The 21,887-nt window shown below is 29.4% G+C and overlaps 1 protein-coding gene across 1 annotated transcript in view; it reads left to right on the top strand.

Annotated features, from left to right (window-relative positions):
• The window catches only part of LOC135964242 (pleckstrin homology-like domain family B member 1), a 69,124-nt gene that overhangs the window by 26,480 nt on the left and 20,757 nt on the right, over positions 1–21,887 (top strand). Inside the window, exons 3-7 of the mRNA XM_065516424.1 lie at positions 7,209–9,004; positions 9,078–9,250; positions 10,875–11,710; positions 11,777–11,885; positions 21,469–21,664. Coding sequence (XP_065372496.1) covers positions 7,209–9,004; positions 9,078–9,250; positions 10,875–11,710; positions 11,777–11,885; positions 21,469–21,664 — 3,110 coding nt within the window. The remainder of the gene's footprint in view (positions 1–7,208; positions 9,005–9,077; positions 9,251–10,874; positions 11,711–11,776; positions 11,886–21,468; positions 21,665–21,887) is intronic.

Genomic DNA, 21,887 nt, shown 5'->3' with positions numbered 1-21,887 from the left:
TGTGTACAATAGGGAAAAAAAACGTAAATAAAAAGTGAAAATATTATATTACAAATAGGTGTAGAGTACTCTAATTGCTAGTTGTGTATAGAGTAAAGTAGACACAATTAGAAATGGGGAAAGAAACAAGTATCTATCAATACTAAATGATAAAAAAAGCCTTTATTTTATGTACTTCTTGTTTTTTTCTCTCAAATCAATGTGTAGATAAAAGAAAATAACAATAAATTGTATCTATAAATTGAATTGAATTCAATACAAGTTATAAACGAAAATTGTTACAGGGTGATCTCGTTAAATCCATCTAGTAAAACTAAAGCGAAAATTTTCTTTGATATCTTGCAATAATATAGAAATTTACCTTTTTTTAAAAATAGTTGTAGAAATACTACCTTTTTTTTTTAAATAGTAGTAAAGATACTACTTTTTTAAAATAGTAGTAGAAATACTACTTTTTTTTTAAATAGTAGCATAAATACTACCTTTTTTTAAATAGTAGTAGAGATACTACTTTTTTAAAATAGTACTATAAATACTACCTTTTTTAAAAATAGTAGTAGAAATACTACCTTTTTTTGAAATAGTTGTAAAAATACTACTTTTTTGAAAATAGTAGTAGAAATACTACCTTTTTTAAAATAGTAGTAAAAATACTACCTTTTTTAGAAATACTACCTTTTTAAAAATAGTAGTAGAAATACATACTACCTTTTTTAAAATAGTAGTAGAAATACTACCTTTTTTTAAATAGTAGTAGAAATACTACTTTTTTTAAAATAGTAGTAGCAATACTACCTTTTTTAAAAATAGTAGTAGAAATACTACCTATTTTTAAAATAGTAGTAGAAATACTACCTATTTTTAAAATAGTAGTGGAAACACTACCTTTGTTAAATAGTGGTAAAGATACTACTTTTTTAAAAATAGTAATAAAAATACTACTTTTTAAAAATAGTAGTATAAATACTACTTTTTTTAAAATAGTAGTAGAAATACTACCTTTTTTAAAAATAGTAGCATAAATACTACCTTTTTTAAAAATAGTAGTAGAAATACTACCTTTTTTAAAATAGTGGTAGAAATGCTACCTTTTTTAAAAATAGTAGCATAAATACTACCTTTCTAGAAATAGTAGTAAAAATACTACTTTTTTGAAAATAGTAGTAGAAATACTACCTTTTTAAAATATTAGTAAAAATACTACTTTTTTGAAAATAGTAGTAGAAATACTACCTTTTTTAAAAATAGTAGTAGAAATACTACCTTTTTTTGAAATAGTTGTAAAAATACTACTTTTTTGAAAATAGTAGTAGAAATACTACCTTTTTTAAAATAGTAGTAAAAATACTACCTTTTTTAGAAATAGTAGTAGAAATACTACCTTTTTAAAAATAGTAGTAGAAATACATACTACCTTTTTTAAAATAGTAGTAGAAATACTACCTTTTTTAAGATAGTAGTAAAAATACTACTTTTAAAAAATAGTAGTAGAAATACTACTTTTTTTTAAAATACATAGTAGAAGAAATACTACCTTTTTTAAAATAGTAGTAGAAATACTACCTTTTTTCAAAAATAGTAGCATAAATACTACCTTTTTTAAAAATAGTAGTAGAAATACTACCTTTTTTAAAATAGTAGTAGAAATACTACCTTTTTTTTAAAATAGTAGCATAAATACTACCTTTCTAGAAATAGTAGTAAAAATACTACTTTTTTGAAAATAGTAGTAGAAATACTACCTTTTTAAAATATTAGTAAAAATACTACTTTTTTGAAAATAGTAGTAGAAATACTACCTTTTTTAAAAATAGTAGTAGAAATACTACCTTTTTTGAAATAGTTGTAAAAATACTACTTTTTTGAAAATTGTAGTAGAAATACTACCTTTTTTAAAATAGTAGTAAAAATACTACCATTTTTAGAAATAGTAGTAGAAATACTACCATTTTTAGAAATAGTAGTAGAAATACTACCTTTTTTAAAATAGTAGTAGAAATACTACCTTTTTTAAGATAGTAGTAAAAATACTAATTTTAAAAAATAGTAGTAGAAATACTACTTTTTTTAAAATACATAGTAGAAGAAATACTACCTTTTTTAAAATAGTAGTAGAAATACTACCTTTTTTAAAATAGTAGTAGAAATACTACCTTTTTTTGAAAATAGTAGTTAAGATACTACTTTTTTGAAAATAGTAGTAGAAATACTACCTTTTTTAAAAATACTTGCATAAATACTACCTTTTTAAAAATAGTAGTAGAAATACTAACTTTTTAAAAATAGTAGTAGAAATTCTACATTTTTTAAAATAGTAGTAGAAATACTACTTTTATTAAATTAGAAGTAGAAGTACTACCTTTTTTTAAAAATAGTAAAAGAAATACTACCTTTTTTAAAATAGTAGTAGAAATACTACATTTTTTGAAATTAGTAGTAAAAATACTACTTTTTTTAAAAATAGTAGTAGAAATTCTACCTTTTTTAAAATAGTGGTATAAATACTACCTTTTTTTAAATATTAGTAGAAATACTACCTTTTTAAAAATATGTAGTAGTAGAAATACTACCTTTTTAAAAAAGAGTAGTAGAAATACTACATTTTTTAATAATATTAGTAGAAATACTACCTTTTTTAAAATAGTACATACTAGAAATACTACTTTTTTTTAAATAGTAGTAGAAATACTACCTTTTTTTAAATAGTAGTAGAAATACTACTTTTTTTAAAATAGTAATAGAAATACTACTTTTTTCAAATGGTAGTAGATATGTTTTTAAAAAATTATTCGAATAATATTTTTAGATATTTATTCGAATAATAGAGGAAATATTTAAAATTAATAGATCACTCGAATAATAATAAAAAAATTAAGAACTTTTATTCAATTAAAATTAAATTCGAATAATTGACAACCCTATATGTTACCCATTATTATGCATTTTATTTGAAATTCTTTAACATTCTTTAGAACCAATAAAAATCTCAGATTTCGTTTAATCCCTTATCAATCTAAACAAAATATTATTTTTTTTTTTCTTTATAAAGAATGTCATATTTATTGAGCTATTATTACAGCTGTCTTTTCTTTAAATTTTTTATATTTTTGATTAGATTTGAAAATTATAAAATTTTTAATAACAAATTTCAAATCTGTTTCAATTATTTTCCCTCTCTCTGTTCACATACATATTTCTTTTAACAAAAATCATAGATGTTATAGGTCCATTTGTTATTAGATAAGACAGAAAAAACAAAACAGCTTCGAATTAGTTTCGAAACTTTTTTAAATACAAATTTCCAAATCTGTCTTTCTATTTGTAATGAGTGAGTGGCGCTTATTTGTTTTAGGAGACACAAATTAACACAAAGTCTCACAGTACTACAGCCAGCCATTCCCAGCTTATGGGGAGGCAAATATTTCATTCATTCCACTGTTTTTCCTTAGCTATGGAATGTTTGTTATTTGATAAGAAATGAAGCATGAATTATTATTTGATTTTATTGCTATTGCTGTGTTTCAGTTTCAGTATTAGTTTTGTATTTTCTATGCTGGTTATCGTGTGTGATACTTTATTTAAAAGCTTTTGCTTGATATTTTGTTATTTCTGTTTTGCAAAATCAATTTTTGAAATTCCAAATAAAAAAAAAGTAACGCCAACATTGAATACAGTTTTTATTAGAATTTCTACGAAGTGGTGGTGGTTGTTTGTAACAGTGAGACGACATTTGTCACAAATCCATTGAGTGAAGTGTAATTTTTAGTTGTTTCTTAAGAATTTGCTGAAGTCACCGAATTTGCTGAAAATAAACAAACCGAAACAAAGTAAGAATTGAATGTTAGTATCTAAAGCAGATGTTATTTGAATTTAAATATACCAGTAGTTCTGGGTAGTAGTTAGTTGTGTGATCGCAAGGAATAAGACTTATTAAATTTGACATATTGCTGTCCTAAGAGCTGGTAATTAAATGCCACTTAGAAACATATGGTCGGTTCTTTCATCAGTTCTAAGTGGCCAAATAACTCCACACTTTTGAAGAGGGTGAAAACAAAGAGTCATTTGACTCGATCTCTTGTATAAACTACTGTCAAAAAGAGGTACATTTGCCATATAGAGAGCTAGCGGGATTTTATTTGTGTGTGTTCATATTGGATCAATTTTATTTAGTCATAAAATAGTAAACTGTTGAGTAGTTTTTATTTTTAAATGAAATTGTATCATTACCTCACAATGAGGTCGTTTGTTATCAATCAACAAGGTCGTTGGGAATAAATAAATACCTCTATTTCTGTTGTTATTTGTTAAGGGCCACTTGAAAATTGTTTTGCTAAATAAAATTTAAACAATTTATTGAGAATTATTTTCGCAAAATGCTTGGAAAATGAATAGTAACACTATGCTTCGAAAGGTACAAACGCGTTATACAAATATTTCACAAAATATGGCTGTTTTCAATCACATTTATTTGATCACCCCCCAGTTTGGTGAACATTAGTAAAAAATCATCCTGAAAAAATTTTAGGTAAATCGAAGCCCTCTGAAGTTTTGAGATGCATTTACAAGGGGAAAAAATGAATTTTTTTTAGTTTTTGTAAAAATTTTGCCATTAAAAAATTACTTTTGCAATTTAGTTTAAAAGAATAGAAATGTGTACGTAATTTTCGTTCTAATGAGACATAAAAAACAAAAATTGGTCAAAAAACGTTTAAGTTATTAAAAATTCGCCAGGCCATTAACGTGTCTCAGGCAACTAGAACAAGAAATATAGGAATAAAATTAACATATTTTGATAAATATTAAAATAAAAGCTAATTTTTACTTAAAATATATCTATATTTACTTGTATATCAGTTTTTGTCTTCATAGGATACCGTTAACCTATTCGCAGGTATGACCAAAAAAATATTTTTTTTAACGGCAGTTTCAAAACTCCATTTTCAAATTTTTTAAAATTTTGTTAAACAAATTTCAGAATTTTTTTATCATCTCATTGGGATTTATTGAGAACATAATAGGGAATAAAAATATGAAAAAATTATGAAAATATCTCTCATAAATTTTAAGTAAAACCTATTCAGAATATTATATTCCATATAATTCTAAATATACTCTGAAAGTTTTACTAAAATTTGAAAACCTTAAATCGTGAAGGTCAAAGGTCAAATTTTTCAATATTTTGAATTTCTAATTTAAAGAGCGAAATGTTGTATATTTTTAGGCCGATTTTGATGAAACTTAACTAAAATATAACGCAAAGCCTAGTATTTACAAAAACAGCACTTGGGGTTAAAATGAACCCAAACTTTTAAAATCATAATTTTTTGTATGGTCCACACCGAAGACAAATATCCATGGTAATGATTTGTTAAGGTAATGATATCTGTAGTTGGTTTGAGCAAAAGGATCCCATCTATTTTGAGCAGCTGAAATCTAACCAGACCATCACAGGCAACCTGTACCGAAAGCAACTGATTCGTTTGAAACGAGCATTGACTGAAAAGCTTTCATAATATGCGGTCAGACATGACACCGTAATATTCCATTATGATATCGCTTGGCCATATGTCGCAATATCTGTTAAAAAGTATTTAGAATGAAGTGGTTGGGAAGTTTTGCCTCACCCGATTTATAGACCAAACCGTGGCCCGTCCAACTACTATTTGTTTCGATCGAAGCAGAACGCTCTCTCTGGGATACGCATCACTTTAAAACAGAGTTGGCTTCATTCGTTTTTGGCATCAAAAGATGATCAGTTCTTTTGGCAGGGAATCCATTTGTTGAATTTTTAAGTCATACACCCGATACTAATCTAAATAGACAACCCAACGACGAATGAGCCTTGACGATGGTCTTTACATAGATTAGTTTGGAATAATAATATCCTTTAAACTTCCGGATGAATGTGATATTCTTCAGGCTGTAATATCGTCTACTACAATTGGTCTATGTTAAACTAGTAGGCATAAGTATGCTTCATCCTAACCTCAGTTGTACCAGGATTATATTGTTTTATGAACCGCAAGAGACTCCAACTGTTTTGACATTGGTCATTGTAGGTGTAGGCTCAAGCTAGACTTACTGACTACTCTTCAACGAAAATGCTGGTCACAATGACAAAAATATTGGACAATGAGTCAGACGTCTTAAGTGAGCTGCTGCTCACTAATGATTTGGTTCTTTGAATTCTTCTATTCGTCTCAAGTCTTCTACTGACTATATTATATTTACTTTTTCTGTATATTTTTTTACATCTTTCCTCTCGGAAAATGCTCTGCCTTGTGACACAAATGCAAATAAGATCCAGATAGGCCGAACCAAAGTGATATGACAAGATAAGTTTTCACTCAGTATTGATGTTTTTCCGCACTACAATTAAATTTAAAGTAGGATCATGAAATGCGTTCAGAATTTATATTTGCATCATAAATTTTTTCACTAGAATTTTCTCTATCGCACATTTTTTCATCAAAAAACTCTTTTATTATTGGTCCGTTTTATAGAGTTTTGCCTGAAACACCAAAATAACATTGAAATTTTGATAACGGAAACGTTTTTCTTTAAATTTTGCTTTTCTGACTAGAACTGACTAGAACTAGAACATAAGATATTGTTACGAAATCGTACTTGAATTCAAATATAACGATTTTAAGGGCTGATTTAAAAGTAGCATAATGCTTTCAAATAACAGTGCTGTAATAGCAAACTGTAACATATATGTGGGCATTATTAAATAAAAGCTTTCAGTTGACCATTAATCGTAAGTTGGCAACGCTGTTTGCTGCGACCGTATATTCGAATTCGAATATTAAGTTAAAGAACATTGTAGAAATAGAGCTTACTAGATGGTAATGCAGTGTTATAAATAGTGGCAGAGGTTCGAATAAACATCAACTGAGTGCCTTAAAGTGTGTTGTATTTTTCAAGTGAATACGTGTAAATTATAAATTGTGTCTGTATTTCTGCGAATTTATAAACGTGTATAAAAAACATTGAGTGACTATTTAATTCTGTTGTTGTTGTACATTTTATATAAATAAAGAGTTGTTACAATTTTTAAACTACTAAACGGCTTTTATTTGCAATCAAAAGTATCCGGTTTATTTAAAAGGAAATAAACCAACGTTTTGAAAAGGTTAAAACGTAACAGTATTGTAAAAACTATGAAAAATAATTTGTTAATGATTTCTTCCTAATTCTTCCCCCAGGTGACACTACAATCGGTTCCTCAACCCGTTGCAGTATATCGCTGAATGGCACCGGTATACGTCCGCTACACTGTACCATCTATCGCAGCGAGGAGAACGAAGTAACTTTAGTACCAGAACGAGATGCACGCATACTCATCGATGGTCATAAAATCGATGATGAAGTGAATTTAACACAAGGTGCCATGATAACAGTGGGAAAATCCTACTACTTACGTTTCAATAATCCAGCCGAAGCCCAACAAATACGCACCGCAATGGGATCAAATGAAAGAATCTCAATGCCACAAATCGACTTTGCCCCAGAGCGGCAAAGACACTCCAGCAAAAGTTGCAACAGTACGGGAACTTCGTCCAGTGGTGAAGTGAGCACATATCAAATTGACTCATTCTATGAGACAACAATACAGACTTCTATACGGCAAGAGGAAAGCACGGACAATAATTATGTAAAGGCTACCGTCAATGCTTATAATAATTTGGCTCCCATTGATATAAATGGTTTGCAGTGTCCCAAAGTATTTACCGCGGATTTGGTAACGGTTAATATGCCAGCCAAAGATGTTTTGGGGCAAAAATATACAAAATTTGCCAAAAATTTAGCTGATAACCATCGCAATGAAAAGAATTTAAACAATGCCTGGCACAATAATCAAAATCAAATGAACAATAGCCGCACAAATGGCAATATCTATGACAATGTACCACCACCAAAAGTCAACAATCAGGACACAAACTGTAGGAATTCGGAATACTTGACGAAATTAAAACATGCCAATGAGGGCAATAGACAAGCAGTGACTGCATATGATCGTTATCCCAAATTGGGTAATATGCAGATTTTTCCCATGACCACGGTTAACAATGAAATCAATACACAAACTTCTTCAAAAATACAAATGCAAACATCATATCATAGCCATGACAACAAAGAACATAATGGCAATATCAGTTTGGATGAAAAGGAACATTTAGATGATATGCTGAAAATTTGCTCGGAATACACGGACAGACAAAATCAAAATTCCAGTAATTGTGGCAGCATGTCCTCGTCACCCATTGTGCAGAATCGCATAAAAACCAATGGTTCCCTGCCACGTGACAAAAAATCACCATTTCAGCATGATTTATCTACAGGCTCCCAAATCCAACAATCATTTGAGGGCAGTTTTAACAATCTCTCCATTAATAATAGTGACATGACTACAAACAGCAGCTATTCCACTGGCTATGAAAATGTACGCATTGTGGGACAAAATCGTGTGGAGCTTAATGGCCAATTGGTAAGTTCTCCCAAATCGGGCTATGAAAATGTAGTCATTGGCAAATATGTGCCACAATCTCCACGCACTAAAATACGCACCAACTGCATGTCTCCCAAGAAAGAACAAAGTTTTGCCAGCATATTTTCTCAGCAGAAAGCAGAGCCACAAGTTCTCAATAACAGCAATACTAAATCCAGTAAGCAACAGGAATATGATGATCTGTTGAAAACTTTTGGTGAGAAATTACAGCAAGAAATGCAAAACATAGAAGAATGCAGTCAATATCAGCCACCCAAACCCACTACCTACACTTCGCCCCATCACAGGAGTAATAAAAATATAAATAATCTAAAGCTAAACTTAAAACCGCCCAGCTCTCTACAAAATTCTCCCAAACCCAACAAGAAACCAGCACCAGCTCCCAGAACTTTACTTAAGTCCGGTATAAGGGCTGCCGGAGGCAGTTTACCACATTTGGCTGGTGTTAGCCCGACCTCAAATGTGGTCGATGAAAAGGAGCAGCTAAAAAAGGTATGTGGTTTATATATGGAAAACTAAGTTTTTAAGTATTTTATTAATTGCTTGCTTTACTTTTGTTTTACAGTCTGAACTGGATTCTTTGATTTTGTCCAAACAGGAATTGGAAAATATTTTGGATATGTTACAGGACAAAATTCATCGCTTGGAAGCTCAACGTAATGCCACCAGGGTTATGGAAGAAAATCAACAGGCTAAACTGAAACAATCGATTGAAATGAAAATGGATCAGATTAATAAGTAAGTGCAACATATTTATGCTGACTAAAGTTATATAATCTATAGCACCGTCATTCTCTTAGTCTCTATATTTTACTTCAACTCTTCAAAAATATGTTTGTACCATCAATCTTTTTTTAAATTAAGAACTTTGTTAGGACAAATCATGTTCAGAACCGTATCGAGTTACCATTTGCATGAACTTTTGAATTTATTCGGCAATTTAATGCCAACATTATCAAATGTTTTCTAGTGCTCATTAATACTTCCGATTCGTCTTTGTAAAACCTGCACCATGTAAATTCTACAATTTTCATTTGCTGCTCCATCAAGTATATCGATGGCTTAATATAAAAAGGCGTAACTAATTCTTTTTTTTTCAAAAATATCAATGAAGAATATACAAAATAGCTTCATTAAAATAAAAAAAAATTAATTTTAAATGAGAAATAAAATGTGAACTTTTTTGTGTCTAAAATTTTATGGATTTTATTAAGTTTTTTCCTTCTTCAGTAAAGTAACAAAAAAATCGAGTTACGCCTTTTTTATATTAAGCCATCGAGTATATATGGATCCTTATAAATAGCAGCGTCGATATAGCGATATCAGTCTGTCCATTAAAATACATTTTGCGAATCCCTTAAATAACTTATGGATTTATATGAAATTTCAGCAGTTTATAATAATAATAGGATCCTTTTTCACCCACCATAAACAAAGAATTACCTTAACGCTATGGATATTTGGCTTTGGTGTCGATTTGTCTGGTTGGCCGGACTTCACGATCTGTTACGCTTCGAATTATCGTAATGGATCCTATTTTCATTGCAAGTAACGATTTAGGAAGAAGAACTTTGAGCAAAAAAAAATTTTTTTTAGCATTCAAGCTTTATCAAGCTCGTCTTTTAAGGTCTCTTAGCTTCAAATCGTATCCATTTTCGCTGCTCGCAAACGTTTTGAAATTTCTGCTTGAGTAGCTTCCAATGAGTTTGCAAGCTCTTGTTGAGTTTAACATCAATATTCATGAAGTAATGCCTCCAATTCATAGTCTTCAAACATTTTTGACTGGCCTGGCCGATCTTTTTCTTCCGTGTCAAAGCCACCACTTTTAAACCGAACAAACCATCTCTCGCACGTTAAAACAGATGGAACTTATTCACCAAAACCATTGGTGAGCAATAGGTGTGCTTCAACGGCACTTTTTTTTCAAATTAAAGAAGTAAAGCAAAACTTTCCGCATATGACGCTTTGTTTGACATTTTAGAAAATGTTCTCTCGTTGCAAACTATTACAAGTTCTATTTTGAACTCGTAATAGTTAGCAGCTTATATTTCATATGTTTTGTGTTATTGTTTATTTATTTACAACACACCTATTATAATGTTCAATAACTAAGTGAGAGTAAATGACAGACATGTGCCCTTCAAAATGACATATAACTTATTAAAAACAAAAACTGTGTTCAGAAGATATGACATCTATTGTAACTCCCGCTTTAAAAAAGCCGGTAGAAGTTTCCTTTTCTGAGATATCTTCAAAATTCATTGATGATTTAGAAAATTGATTTAAATTCATTTTGCAAGCAATTAAAAACAAATTTTAGTAACCAATAAATTTTTAATTTATCTTTTATTCTAATTTCCAGACTTAAAGACATGCTCAAACAAAAACCCAACAATGAATGTCTTAAAGAAGAACTTAAGAACATTAGTGAATCTCTGGACAATGATCGTAAACAATTTGAGGATTTGGAATTTCAATATTTAGAAGAAGAATCAGAATGGCATGCTTATCATGAAGAATTAAAAACCGAAGAGAAAATGTTGCAACAACAAATTGAGGACAAAGAAAAGGAAATGAAAAATTTACAAAGCCCTAGAAACACAACAGCAGCTACACAAAACAACAACAACAATAAAGCCAGTGAAACACCAAACTCCGCCAATAGCAAAACAAAAACTCTCAACTCATCTACACTACAAAATAGCCTACTCAATAAACCCTACGACATAGGCGAAGCTATTGGTATAATGTCTCAATCTCTTTTCGGTTCAGCCGAAATATTGTGCCCGAAACGTAACAACGACATCGATATAATGTCGAAAAGTGTTAATGAAAATATGTTTTTCAATAATAAAATTGAATTTGGCAGCTCTTCAACGGCCAACAGCAGTACGCCCAAACGTGCTCAACTCCAGTTAGTCAATATAGATGATTCACAACTTACAGCCTCCTACAAACAGGAGAACATCTCAAAGTCATGTGAATCTTTTACACAGGCCGTACGTTTCAATCTGTCTTTGGGTAGTGATGATTTCGAGGTGAATCCCTTGGAAAAACGCATACCCTCACAAGATGATATCGATCGTATATCAAAAGTAACCACAGATAATCCCATCTCATCGCAGGGAGCCACCACCAAAATATTCGATTCAATTAAGGAAATTGAACGTAACCGGCAGCTATTATTGGCCCAGCAAGGTAACATAATTAATTATAAACATTTTAATTTCAATTGATTCAATTTATTTTTATTTTATTTTGCAGGTCATCATGTCATCGAACATGAGCGCCAAAAGATGAATGACCTGAAAAAGAAAATACACAGTGAAGCACGTGCTCAATATATTTCTATGTTTAATAGAAATAGTACTGAGTAAGTATTTATTATTAAATAACTTGTATTTGTATTACAATTAGTAGGTAGGTATGTTAAAAAAAAATTAAGTGTGTATTGTTATTCTATAGCAAATTGTAGGTTTATTTTTCTAAGTATGATTGGCATGCGCTGGAATGGAAAAAATTCAATTATTTATTTAAAAGCTGTTAATTAAATATAAATACATAGATCAATTAACAATTTGTTAACCACCTCAATTTTGCTAAGTGTTTGTTTATGATGATTCAAAGTCTGGTTTTGATGAAAATGTTAAGGTTATAGAATATTTTTATTAGTTGCAAATAGTTGGGGTTTTCTGAGGTTTAATATGTGTTTTTTTTAGTCCTTGAATTTATATGAAAGGGGATTTTTAATATTTAAATAATTTGATTAAATCTCAACTACTTACTGGAAGTGATCTTAGTGAAAAACACATGAACATGATCATTTTAATGCAGGAAAGTTTGTTCAATTATTACATCTTACTTAGTTTATATAATTCGCTTATTATGTATCCTAAAATTTTGATATTTTTTATATACAGCTACATTAAATTCTGAATAGAATCTAAACGGATGATCTTGAATTGTTTAATAACATTTTTATTGTTAGAAAATAATGATATGTATTTTATAAAATTTTAATTCTAATTTATTGAGCATGAGGTCAGATGTATAAAGCTTTTAATTTGTTATTTATTTCCGATATTTTTCTACAACATTGTGTAGAAAATTTATTTAATCTGACCTGAAGTTCAATAAATTAGAATTAAAATTTACAATAAAAGGTCGGACAAATTAACAAATCTATATGGGGCATTTCATGTCAAGTGAACCAACTTTTGAAATCGATGTCTTCCGATCGGGATGAAATTTGCATTGGATAGTACTCATTTCATTTTTAAAGTATATATATTCTGGATCGTTATAGATAGCGGACATCGTCTGTCTATTGAAATCAACTTACCTGATTTATACGTTTAAGTGCTATTTAAATTTGGGTAGATCGGTCCACAGACGACTACCTCGAGTTTTTACCTTTATTAACATAGACAACGTGGATATCAAATGATATACATTTAAAATACTTTTCCTTTATATAGCTATTCGTCATAAAAATTACGACCAACAACGATTCAAAATCGGGAAAACTTGGTTTTAACCAGATTTTTTACCAAAGTATTTTTAACAACCCTTTTTGTACACCAGTTTTTTGTAAATCTTTATCTTAAAGTATAATTTACTAAATGGTATTAAGATTTGTCCCAGTCGAATATTGGGATTTATTATTCGTGATTTTTAAATTACAGTTCTAGTTTCTTTGATACTAGTTTCCTCACAATATAAGGAATTTTCAAAAAAAAGTTAAATACAAATGATTTTGAACTTTATAGGAGATACAAAAAAACATCCTATGTTTTAAAAATGAAATAAATTCAGTTTTCACTCATTTAATATGATAAATAGCAGAAGACGACTTATATTTGGGACTTTTTTTTTATTTTTTAGTGGACTTAACTTATTTTCTTATAATATTGTTTCTATTCCTATATTTGTATTGTGTTAACTCTGTTATTTGATTTAACTTCGCTATTGTCTCTAAGGTTGCTCTCGCAAGGCAATGGAGCAATGTCACAGAGTACCCAGAGGTGTCAATTTTGACGTTTCAGAAAGCCAAAATCAGATTTCTACGACAGTTCTCATGGAATGAGAAATATGAAAACATTTTTGTTACCTAATTTAAAATAGGTTATACACATGGCAGAACAAACCAGGTACAATTATTAGAAAGTATGTTCTCAATTATAATTTCCCTAAAATGTCAAATACATACAAACTAAAGAAAACTGGAAAAACAATAAAAGCAAATGTCAAAAATAAAATAATTTTCAAAATATTTTCAATTTGAACAATATTAAAATTTCTCATATTCAAATTTAATTTTAAATAAATGCTTATAAAATTAGTGTTAATAAATGTTCTTTTGAACAAAAATATGTGAAATATGTGAAATGTAGCAGATAAAGTGAAGCTGGTGGTGTAAATCTGAAGAAACAATATACAATTTTATTTTGCTTCGTTTCTTTTATTTCTGTAGTTTGACATAACAAGGTAACTGATTGAAAGCTCTCCCTAATAATTGTACCTGGTTGATTCTGCCATGGGTTATACATATATAGAACAATATAAATTGAAATTTGAATTAGTAAGGTGCCTAACATTACAACTTCTAAAAATACTCACATTTAGAGAAAGTAATGACAATAATTTTAGATTAAATTAGTTTATGTACAATTCTTTCTGGTGAAAGCCACTATTGCATTATTATTTTAAAAACGTTTGTTTAATTTCTATAACCATAGATTAAAATATATTAATGAAACACAAAAAACCTAAGTCTGCTGTCAAGAACCTAAGTCTTGCAACAACAAAATACCTGTAAATCAGGGATGTCCAAAGTAACTGTGTTGGTGAGAGAAATAGAACTCTCATATCCAATAACTTTATTTTAGAGAGTAAAAATAAATTACTCTCAATCTGAAAAATAACCAAAAAAAAGTACGCGAACAACAATTTGTAAAAATTAGTTGTATTTTATTATAAATCAATTTAAAACGTTTGTTCTGTGTTATTTTACTTCTTTTCTTTGCAAAACTTGTAAATGGTATTAATTTTCAACATTTTAGTTTTGTTTACATTTACAACCATATGTTTTAAACATATTTTTATGTTGATATTTTTTACTGGAGAAAAAATGTCCAGTAAAATATATCATGTTCTCTATCTACGAACTGTCACTTTTAACACTCTCTTGCTCTCTCGTTACAAGTTTTTAAAAGCAAACGAACGGAATCCCGTAACTTCCAGTGATAATTTGTACAAATTATCAAGTACGCGAACACTACTATTATCATAGCTCATTAATTGAGAGTTCGATATTAATAGTTTTCGGAAAATTTGTGTTAATAGAATATTTTATTTTGCTTATTTTATTACGTGTTTTTGATTAAATGAATTTCAAATGTAAAAATAAATGGTTCACAGCAGTAAATTGAATGAAAAAACGTAACAACACTTCAATGATTTTCTAAAGTTTGAAATATATTTAACAATCTAAATACAATAGTTTTGACCTACCTGCCTTTCACTTAAGAGCATTTTGCATATAAGTGCACAAAACTTGTGCTTTGTATATTTATTTACCAAACTCCATATAAATTCGTTAATTTAAGTGCATTGTTCATACCTGCACATTTCAGATAAGTGCATAATACTTTTGGAAGCTATAACTGGTTTTCATGAAAAAAATTTCATTTAGCTGCCTAATACAAAATTAAATCAAAACAAAATAAGGAAAATACGATTTTGAAAAAATGAGAAATTTGCAACTTCTTAATAATTTGAAACGTAGCTAAAATAACAAATTTGTTGTTATGTTTAGACGGAAAAATCACAAAGCTTCATGTAAATTATTTGCCGTTAGTTGCTTTTTTGGGCAGTAAACTTAAATGCACTTACCAGCATCAATGAGCACGTAAGTGTATTAAGGTTAACTGCATTTTTAAATTACTGTATTTATTTTTTAGTGGTCATGAAAAAATAGCAATACAACCGTTAGGCATGTGCATTCGTCGCTGTCTCAGTGACGACTAAAGAAACGAAAATAAGAATATGTGTGTGGTTAGCTGCACAATTGAGCCAGGAAATGGACATCAATGCTATAGATCTACCCTATGGCCAGCGCTGCCGCTTTGGTCAAATTGGACCAAAATTGGTAGTTTCAAGTTAACAAATTTTGGTAGTTTGGTTGGTTTGTTCCGTTGTTTGTCGGATTTTGGTAGGCTACGATAATTGTGAATATATAAATATTTTTGGGAGCAAAATAATGAAGACCATGAAGAATTCTGTCATGTCAGAATAGTAAAATATTTCTTCAGTGCCATTTTAAGCTATTAATTTTTCAGAATTATAAATCATTTTATGTAAATTGTGTGTAGTCTTGCTAAATTATTTGATGATTTCTATAATTTTTCGGTTAATTTTGAGATGCAAATACCATTACCCCCACAACAACTACGTTCCTGCTGTAACAAAAAAAATTTACATTTCAATTTAGCCATAGAATTAGCTTGAGGCAAATTGAAAACATTGAAAACATCTCATGTGTAGATGACATCAATGAGTAAATAAACAAATGAACAGTAAACAAATATGCCGACATTTTTAATTTCAATTTTGTTGTAGAAAAAAAAAACGTCTTTATTTAACTATCAATCTCAAACTAAAGTATAAAGTCTGGCTCATAAACAAAGTTTGTTTGGCATTGTTTTTAATGAAAACAACAAAAACTAAATTACAACAAAAACAACAACAAACACACTACATACTTATTAATGTAAACAAATAACATGATTGTTGTATTTGCATGTGCATTTGAGATTAAGATAAAAACAACTACAAATTACTTGGAAATCAATGACACTTTTATTCTCATTTTTATACTCACCATCAAAAGAGAAGAGGGGTATATTGTTTTTGTCATTCCGTTTGTAACATTTTGAAATATTGGTAGTAGAAATAAAAGGTATTTATATACTGGGTCCTCATAAGACTCTAAAATGATCTAGCTATGTTCGTCCGTCTGTGTGTTGAAAACGAGATAGGTTCCAAATGAAATATCTGTATATTATATCACCTAGCCGCCATACAAGTGTTCCCCTGGAATACTGTTTGAGCAGTCATAAATATGTTGATTATGTGGCAATCCTGATAATATTTTTGCAGAAATTAGTTCTAAGTACTTTGAAATTATATTGTAAAGTTTGGCGAATATCGGGCAACATTTATACCTAGTCTCCATACAGGGTCCCCCTCAGAAAATGACTTTAACATTCATAATCTATATATATTAGGCCGGGTCGAATTGTATGGACGATCAAAAAGTAAAAAATCGTATAGCAGAAACGCAATCTACGGAAAATTCTAAGAAAGTTTCCCCAAAAAACCATAGGTCTAAAATCAAATCCTATCTTGCGCATTTCGTCTTTTATCCAATAAAAAAAACTATTAAAAAAAATAAATACTGAAATATCATTGGATAAAATACGAAATGCGCAAGATAGGATTTGATTTTAGACCTATGGTTTTTTGGGGAAACTTTCTTAGAATTTTCCGTAGAATGCGTTTCTGCTATACGATTTTTTGTGAAAAAAATTGACCCACCCTAATATATATACTTACAGACAGAAGCTAGAACCATGAAATTGTAACTGTAGGTTCCTCTCTCCTCAAATATAAGCGATTTTTGAGATTTCGAATGTTTCGGGGGTAAAAACGGGTAAATCCGGTAACATTATGTCTTTTAAACTAATACAGATACAATTAAACTTAATAATGCATCGTACTCCATTTTAAAAAATGCTGACAGGCGTTTGGTACTTTTTCGAAATTTAAACCCTTCAGGGGAGAAAACGGGTATGGACTGTGTTTTGGTACTTTTTTGGCAACCTATGTATCTTTTATACCAATTAGGATATAAATAAAGTTTGCATCGTATTCTTTACTTATCAAAAAATACCAAATATGAATTTGATACTTTTTGGAAATTCGAATCCTTAAGGGATAAAAATTGTCTTTATTTTTTCATAAAAGATTTTCTATAAATTGACATACACAAATGAATATTTTATTCTGAGCAATCACCTCTATAGGAAATTCTTTTAAATAAAATTTTACCACTGGAATAGGGACAAAAAAGAGTACAACAGAAGGGGTAAAAGAACGGGAGAATACATTTATTTGAAATTATAATGCCAATTTTTATAAAATTGTTAACATGGGTCTCTGAGTTCATACAAAAATCAGTGTGTGTTATTTGGAACTCAAGTGCCAAGGTATATATTGGGCCACATCCGTTTGGTACTTTTTTTTAGAACTTCGTACTTTTTTTTAGTATTTAGTGTATTTTTTAGAGTGATCAAGAAGGAAAAGGTAAATTGGTACTTTTCTTCTAATGGTACTTTTTTAATATTTTAAATTATTTAACTTAGCGGCATTAACCCTTAACGTAATTGGTATCGGGGGGTCAAAATTGACCCCATTGAAGAAATTAAATATTTACTGTTCCAAACATAATTTTAAAATTATTTTTTTTTTATATTTTAAATTAAACAACATTTTCTTATATAGAAATAATAGATTTATTAATTCATTTTGTATATAAAATAACTTTTTTATTATATAAATAGTAGCCTTTTGTTTTTCAGTAATTTTTTTTTAATGTTGGGGTCCATTTTGACCCCACGATACCAGTTAAGGTTCTAATTTAGCTGATATGTATGTATCTGAGCAGAAAGTATGCAATATATCACTTATTTGTCTGACCTCTTGGCTGACTCCACTTTATATATTTTGGGTCATTTGACACGTATGTGCTCTTTGTATTGCAGAGAGAAGTCAATTGGTTATTTTATACATCCCATGTAATATAGGGAGAATAATTGTCACTTAAGTGTCTTTATGTAATCTAGAGTGTAGTCACATTAAACGATTATTTTCTTACTCACTGGTTTTATAAAAATTGTGTTGATATAATTCTCATACAGTTTATTTTCTTTTTTGCTTAAGTATAATAACATCCCTATCATGAAGTCAATTGTCACTTTGGCATTTCTATAATCTAGTAGTCACTTCAAACGTTTATTTTGTACTGCACTTAGGAAAGTAGTTATTTTACCAACTATAACTTATCAATTGGATAATTGTCGAAGGAAGGTTTGCTATCGGTTATTGGACTGGCTATGAGATTATTTTTAACTGACTATTTGAGGTCAATTAGCACCCGTATATGTTATCATGTAACCAGTTAGGTAACCAGCTAGCACAGCTGTAAATGAATCATTCTTTTTTGATTTTAATTCATTATGAATTAGCTAAATTTTGAATTAATTCATTGAATTGAAAAAATGAATTGAATGAAATTTGAATCAATTGAAACGAATTAGGCAGAAATGAATTTCAATTCATTTCCAATTCAAATGAATTTGTAAAAATGAGTTGCAATTCATTTACAATTCATTTGAATTGAATTGATTTTGAATTAATTCAAATGAATTAGAAAAAAGAATTAGCAATTCAAATGAATGATTCAAAAATGAGTTGCAATCAATCAAATTCAAGAGCAGATCTCTAGGGGGAATGAAAGATTTCTCCTACCAAAATGAAAATATCCAGTACAAAAATTGAAAAGCCTTGTCCTGTATACGCGCCTGATATTTATTTCAAAAAAATAAAACTATCTTCCAAAAATAATCAAAAATCAGGAAAAATAACAATGTATGTAGTTCAAAACACAATTGAGTTTCATAAATAAGGCTAATTAGATTTAATTAAAATGCATCATTCACCTGAAACAACTTTCAACACCAGATGGTAACGGCGCATTATATTTAAAGGAAGACTTTTTAACCGTCGATTAATTATACTGCATACTTAATGACATTGAAGAATGAAGAATGCTGCGAATTTCGCGTCGGAGTTGGAAATGAATTGCTATTTTTTTTCTAATTCGTTTGAATTAATTCAAAATCAATTCAATTCAAATGAATTGTAAATGAATTGAATTAATTCAAAATCAATTCAATTCATTTGAATTGGAAACGAATTGCAATTCATTTTTACCAAATTCATTTGACTCAAATTTCATTCAATTCATTTTTTTGTGTGAATGATTCGCGAATTAATTCAAAAATGAGTGATTCATTTACAGCTCTGCCAGCTAGTAATATAACTGACTCTATGTATCCGGTATGTGAAACCAGTATGAGAAACCAATGCGTTGACTACTTTGGACCAGCTATCAGACAGTTCCATTGTAATCTAAATGGGTCAATTGACCTGCTTAGGCAGATGCGGATCCAGGTCAACTAAATTAAAATTTGTTCTAAATTTTTCTTTTTATACCTTTTTTTATATGAAAATTTTTCGGTTTTGGGGGGGGGAATTTCCTACTTGACCCCCTTTGAACTAGTCACGTAGCTAGTTATGTAACTAGTTGTCACCCTTAATGATGGCTAAAATCACTAGTTCGGGACAGTCTCTTAGAACTGCTGGGTGATCAGTATTAGAGCTTTCAAAGGTGTTTAACAAAAACTATAATTTCGATATATGTTTGGTGTGTTTGGATGTAACTGTTCTTTAATAATGGACCTAGAAACATAAAATTAAGCATATATGGACCTAAGTGAGTGAAAATTCAAGGCAGAGAAATAATGCTTATGTAAGGACCCTATTGAGTGAAAATCCACTACTTGTCTTATAATAATTAATATCGTGATGAACTTGGACCTAAACACGTTTTATAGGAACCTAAATCATTCTACCAACTTTTGTGAGGATCGGTCCATAATTGACCCTACCCACCATATAACCCCTATATCAGAAAAATATTTAATTGTCACATATTGATGATGGGTATACAAGATTCGGCTCAGCCGATTATAACACTCTTATTTATTTTTTCTACAACTCTCCTCAATGTGGTTGTTGTTATTATTATTGTTATTGTTGGGTTCTCTACACTGGGATTTCCAATAATGAGAGGGAGACAGTTGGAATAAACTGAATTGTTGTGTGTTAACTAAGCTTGAGTTGGTCGATTAATGTTCAATATTTTGTGTAACGTAAACGAGTAAAGTAGTACAAAAATTGTATATGAAAAACAGAAAAATAATAATAAAAAGTAAATAAGCACGTGCAATAAATAGGTGTTGTTGCTGTTTGCATAATTGATTTTAATGAGAATATGGAGAAATTTAATTAATAGCGTTCAAAATATTAGTAATTTATATAAATTTTTATCTTTTTATATCGATACGAAAAACAAAACAAAACCAAACCAACATTCTGTTTGCATTTATGACAGCAACAACAAAACGTAAAAAGCTTTCAGTGAGATAAGAAATGTGCTACCGTTATCAGTGAAATACAATAACAATAACAACAAATACAAAATATTTGTGCTCAAATCTACATATATCGGCTGAATTAGAGGTTTATTTGGTCTCCCCCTACTTCCCCTTGCTTTTCATTTTTACAATATCTTTTAATATTTGTTTGGTTGTTGGTGTTGGACTACCTCAAATTCCGTTCATTGGCAATTGTCAACAATTGTCATCATACGCTCTTTTATAAACATTACTCATACAATATAATATCGTCTATATGTAGTTATAGATCTGCTGCTGCTAGCATTGCTCTGGCTGCACATTCATACAGTAGAAAATGTATTTTATTATGATTTTTTCGTTTTCTAGATGAGTTTTTTTTTAATTTTTTCAAATTGGTTTTTATTTTTTCCGACTAACTACCTTTAGTCAGTCCTCCGTGGAGAGACATGTGCATTTAAGTTTCTGATTTTAAATAACGGTAATTAGTAGGAAAAACTAAATAAATTATGGATAAATTGGCGTCAATACTTTGCTGGTAGGCTGCTAATTACATATTTTTAATTCAAAAATTAAATATGTATAGAGTGTGTGATCAATTATTTAATGATTATTATATTTGTTTTGCATTTTTAGTGGCACTCAAAGTGAATCTCAATCATCAACACAACGATCAGCACAAAAACAGCAACAACAACAGCAGCAGCAAAAGCAACAAGAACACCCACTAATGGACAAGGAGAATCAACCGAATGCAGAGCAATTGTTGTTGGTATCAACAAAAAATTCTCAAAATTCTTCAAGCAAACATGATGATGAATCTTTGGGTCAGGTAAGCAAGAAAAATATATAAAAAAAATATGAGAAAAAACTCAAAACAAACAGCCAAAAATTAAATATTTAGTATAAACAATTCTAAACATTAACGGCCAATAAAATAGCAAACATTTTGCAAACCAGATTTGCCTTCTTCAACGAAATACACTCTCACTACTCACACACCATCGATCGTACAATTTCTATCATAGAATAGAATGAATGTTATATAAACAAAA

The sequence above is a fragment of the Calliphora vicina genome, chromosome 1 (genome assembly GCF_958450345.1).
Source record: "Calliphora vicina chromosome 1, idCalVici1.1, whole genome shotgun sequence".
In the NCBI taxonomy this organism is placed as follows: Eukaryota; Metazoa; Arthropoda; class Insecta; order Diptera; family Calliphoridae; genus Calliphora; species Calliphora vicina.
The sequence above is the reverse complement of the archived record's forward strand: the minus strand, read 5'-3'. Positions and strand labels throughout refer to the sequence as shown.